This window comes from Wyeomyia smithii, chromosome 1 (assembly GCF_029784165.1).
Source record: "Wyeomyia smithii strain HCP4-BCI-WySm-NY-G18 chromosome 1, ASM2978416v1, whole genome shotgun sequence".
Classification (NCBI taxonomy): Eukaryota; Metazoa; Arthropoda; class Insecta; order Diptera; family Culicidae; genus Wyeomyia; species Wyeomyia smithii.
The window spans coordinates 121,406,100-121,411,532 of NC_073694.1; the positions used below are offsets into that span (position 1 = coordinate 121,406,100).

Sequence of the window (5,433 nt, forward strand, 5' to 3'; positions counted from 1 at the left end):
ACAATTATACCGGCCTGTCAAAATTTTGTGTGTAATTTTGGTAATTATTTCTTTGCGGCGCTGTTCGAGTGGTGTGATTCCAACTAACAAGCATAGGCTTTCATAGGGTGGCAGGTGATCGGGATCTCTCCATGGTAGTGTGCGACAGATTCTTTTAATAAAGGTTTTCTGAACGCGCTCAATTCGCTGAATCCAGAACTCATAATGCGGGTTCCATATAGCGCACGCAGTTTCCAAAATTGAGCGAACCAAAGAGCAGTAAAGAGTCCGCAAGGTGCCATAATCAACGAACTCATTTCCGATTCTGAATATTAACCCAAGTTGACGATTAGCCTTAGAGGTGATCGTCGAAAAATGCTGCCTGAAAGTTAATTGCGTGTCCAACAGAACACCCAAATCAGTGACAATATCGGTACGTTGTAAACAAGTACCAGCAATGTTATAGTTGAACAATAGCGGCTGCTTTTTGCGCTGGAAACTAATCACAGAACATCTCGGAATGCTTAGCATCATATAATTGCGTTGGCACCAGTCATTAAATAAGTCAATCAACGATTGAAGCCTAAGGCAATCTTCATCAGTCTCGATGTTTCAGATCGCAGATGGCTTTGGAAACCTCTCCGATTATGATCTCGAAGACTTCGGCATTGAAAACGTCGCTCGGCATAGAAGCCATTGCCGCGGCAATGTCGTTAGGTGAAGCGTGCTCCTTATTGAAAACACTAGCGAAGTGCTCGGCAAACAAATCGCATTTACTGTTGTTAGTAGACGCTTCACTATTCAGCAGGAACACACTAGATGGTAATCCTTCTTCCTTACGCTTCGAGTTAACAAACCTCCAGAAGCTTTTCGGATTTAAGCGTAGGTTGCGTTCCGTTTTACGCACGAACATCGTGTACAGACTTTTATTCAGCGTTTTGTATGATCGACTATCAGAAGTGAACCGTGTCCGATTGATAGGGTTTCTATTTTTTTGATATGCACGCAAAGCTGACTTACGAAGGCGGTTAAGTTTAGTGAGATGTCTATTTCCCCAAATAGGCTTACGACGAGGACGAGCTTTGGGAATATGGCGATGTATAAGGCGATATGGCGATCTCAATTCTGATTCGATAGCATCATAGTTTCCGCGCCGAAAATCAAATCTGGATGAATCAAATTCGTCTATGAATAGAGCCTCAACAGGTCTGTCGAAACTAACCATCAATGGTGGGTGATGTACGTCAATGTTACAGAGAGGGTCGGGTGCTGTAGTGACTGAACATGCTGGTAAAGCATGCGAGTTTACGAAAATTAAATCGAGAAACCTGCCATTCTGATTGCAAACAGGATTAATCTGGTGCATGCACTGAAAAGCCATACCGTCCAATAAATGGGTGCTACCTGCATTTACGGATGAGCGCAAAGCATCAACAAAGAGATAATTTCCATCTGTGTGAATCGACCAGGATAAGCCGGCACGATTGTAGTCACCAAAAATAAGAACATCGTCGTTAATACAAGTAGAATTAACAGCTCTTTCCACTGAAGAAATATGCCGATCGATTATCTCGACTTCATTCCGCAAATTAGGAGGAATGTAAATAGCGCCGATTACAACGTTCAGTTTATCAATTTTAATCGTTACCCAGAGCTGCTCAAGCGAATCATCCATAGCTTGAATTAACAATGCCGATGCCAAAGATCGTCGCACAGCGATGAGAACTCCTCCACCCCTTGCTTTGGTACTATTCATCAAGCATCGATCAGTCCGATACACGGTATAATCCATGCCGAATAATTGAGAAGAAGAAATATCTGAATCTAACCAGGTCTCAGTAAGAACGATGCAGTCGTAAAGCGAGCTGGAAGCTTCCAAAGCAAAATCTGCTACTTTGCTGCGTAGACCGTGCACGTTCTGATAGTAGCAGAGTAGAGATGAAAGAATAGTGTCGCACGGTGTATCGCATTGCTGCCGACCAAATCGCCTGCCGCTATTGTCCGAAAATAAAACAGTGATGGCTGTCTGCTGCTTGCCAACGTCGTCTAGTGGTAGAGTTTGCAGTAAAGGGGGAGCAGTAGCAGGCGTCGAGTGAGGCATAATTTCGCACTGGACAGTGCGGTTGGTCATAGAGCTATGGGGAACAAATTGTGCATAAATTTTTTGAAAATCATGAAATTGCAAAGACTTAACTGGGCTGGGGGCCAGTGGGCCCCCAAGCTCCCTCGGAGGTTGAGAAATCAATTCGATGGCGTCAAATGAGGATTTATTGCGGGCTGTGAGATTAACGTGCGTGGGAACTTCGACGATCTCGGCTTCCAAAAATCCACAGATGAATTGCGTTCCTCAAACAGTCGAAAATAAATTCCCTCCGGCCAGTTAGCAGCATCGAGGGCAACATCTTTCAGTTGCAAGTCGATACCGACTTTAAAGGAAACGAATGCAAATGATTTTATATCGGCATCTTTCTTAATGAGCTTTCTGACAACTGGTTGTGCACCTGGAACGCATTCTCGAACAAGAGCAGAGATTTCATCCTCAGAAACGTGTGGAGCAATGCGCGAAAGGTAGATCCAACATTTTGCAGCAGGTTGCGGAACGGTTTCAACCAATTTAGGGAAGTTTTCAATAGACTTAGTACCACTAACCAAGTCAGCAAATCCTCTTGAGTTTTTAGGAGTCAAATTCGGTGAAATTATTCTCGGACGCTTAGAGCTGCGACTAGCCGTTGAAAAAGCAGGTGTATTGGTAGCAAGGAGCTTTTCAGATATTGACCCAATGACGGCATTGATCTGACCAAGTTCAGCTTTCACTTCGTTCATGCATACGGTAATTGAATCAGCGAATGATGATGTCACGTCAACCGCAGTTTCCGACGATTTTCGCTCCTTCAGATTCTGAACGGAACTCAGGCATTCAGTACAAAACCAAAGCAAGTTGGATTGACCATTAACAAAATCTAAATTCGATCTGGCCCATCCAAAGCATTTCATGTGAGCAACGCACTCGCATAAATAACATTCAATCAAATTCAGATTGGCAATGGGTTGTGAGCATTCGTAGCAATTTTTGTCTAACATAGCGGTAGCTTTTTGTCTCTCTGAAGGCATAAATTAAGGCGTTTTAGTAGACGGCACGAGATTTTAAGATTTGGCGTATACGGCCCTTCCAGCTAGCAAAAAGGCGACGACGTTTGCAGTAATGACTTCCAGATGTCGCTTCAGCAGCAAAAAGAAATGCACGTAGCAGATGAAGCGGAGACAGGTTCAGATTCAACCGAAAATATCAGTAATATACAACGGCTGAATTCACACGATTAGCTGGTAGAAACACTAAGAATCCACTAAATTCACAACGATAGATATCGCGATAGGCGGCACAGTCACTTTCAAGGTATTTTATAACGTAATCAGGCGAAAAATGCGAAATAAAACACGAACTCAAAAATAGTCACTCAATCGTTACACAGGCAAGGTTGCCAAAAATGGAATGTATATATATATATATATATATATATATATATATATATATATATATATATAAATATATATATATATATATATATATATATATATATATATATATATATATATATATATATATATATATATATATATATATATATATATATATATATATATATATATATATATTTTTTTTTTTTTTTTTTTTTTTTTTTTTTTTTCAGGTGGAGGGGAAATTTGCATCCAAACCCCTGAGGTGACCAACCTCAGGGAGTGTGGGGTTGGTTTGAATCAGTGACCGGACCCACTAAAACCCCTCCAGTCTCCAGCCCATAATACTCCCCGCTAGGTATTGCTTCGGGGAGCGGCTTTTGTGCTCTGTGCACCCTCTTGGTTCTATAGATCTCTTTGCTAACTTAGCTAACTAACCTGGAGACTGGCCGTTAGCTAACACTGGCGTGTCGGTGGTCAACCTGTCGCCTGTTTTGCAATTCTAAAACTATTTGAGAGGCGGCTGTACAAACCGCCCTCCAAATGTTTGGGTCTTTACACATCCTCCGAACTAGGTTGTCCGGAGTGGTGTCTGGCCCGCTCACTACCATCATGTCGCTCCGCGCATGCACAAAACGAGGGCACACGAAGAAGACATGCTCAGCAGTTTCTTCCGCATCCGCACACTCGGGACACATGGGGGACCCCGCATGCCCGAATCTGTGTAGTTACTGCCTGAAGCAACCATGACCTGACAGAATCTGTGTCAAGTGGAAGTTAACTTCTCCATGGCGCCTCCCGACCCATCCGGATACGTCCGGAATAAGTCGATGCGTCCATCTACCCTTTGCGGAATTGGACCATTCCTGCTGCCATCTGATCATCGAGAATGACCTTCTGGTGCCTCGTATACCCCTTGTGTCACGTTGATCGAAGCATTCTACGTCCTCCTTAATGGCTATGCTGATAGGCATCATGCCGCACAGGACGCAGATTGCGTCGTATGACACTGTACGGTACGCGCTCACAACCCTCAGGCACATGAGCCTGTAGGTAGTTTCCAGTTTTCGACGATGACTGTTGGTACCTAACGCTTTGGACCACGCTGGCCCATTCCTCATTCGTAACCCTTACCTCCTCCACAACCTCTGCACGGCTGCCGTCTCTCACGGATTGGATGCCCGGCAGGTTGGCCGACCATCCCTGGTCTGTGTCTGAGATACTGGAACGTCGGACGTGAGACTCAGCAACCGGAGGCCAAGGATTTGGCTCGTGTCGTGGAAAGAGTCCCTCGATGATGCGCTCCAGCATCACTGGTGATCGCTCTGCAGGCGCCAACACGCCTTTGGTCTTCGCCATTACGACTCTGTAGGCGTTGCCCCACGGATTCGTATTGGCACTCGCGCATAGCCTATCGAAGCAGGCCCTTTTGCTCGCCTTTATCTTACTTTTAAGCGCCAATCTTGCAGATCCGAATACTACACGACGCTCTACCCTCTGTGCATCGGTACGTGCACGTTGCAACATCCGTCTTGCACAGAGGAACGCACTACGGAGGTCCGCTATCGCGTCGGTCCACCAGTATACCGGTGACTTACCATTCCTAGGTTGGCGGGTCCTAGGCATGGTGGCGTCGCACGCCCGCGATAATGTGGCAACTAATTGGTCAGCACTCGGGCGGAGCCAACTGCCCCCCTCGCGCTCTCTTCTCATTGCTTCTGCAAAAACCTCGGCATCGAAATGCGATGTCTTCCACCCGCGGACGGTCGGAGTATTGGCTCTACCCGTCGCCTGCCGCCTCACGTTCTGGACTACGCTATAGCAGACCGACTGGTGGTCACTATAGGTGTAGCCATCGTCTACCCTCCAGTTCACGATCAGTCCTGGGCTGGAGAACGTCACGTCGATGATCGACTCCGCACCATTTCTGCTGAATGTACACTTGGTTCCAACGTTGGCCAGATCTAGGTTGAGCTTTGCCAAAGCTTCCAACAAGAT

General features: G+C 45.5%; 1 protein-coding gene across 1 annotated transcript; it reads right to left on the reverse strand.

Annotated features, from left to right (window-relative positions):
- Positions 1 to 577: 577 nt before the first annotated feature.
- LOC129717151 (uncharacterized) lies at positions 578 to 2,110 on the reverse strand. Its single transcript, XM_055666996.1, has one exon. It carries the CDS (start codon positions 2,108 to 2,110, stop codon positions 578 to 580), a length of 1,533 nt encoding a protein of 510 aa, XP_055522971.1.
- Positions 2,111 to 5,433: the final 3,323 nt, after the last annotated feature.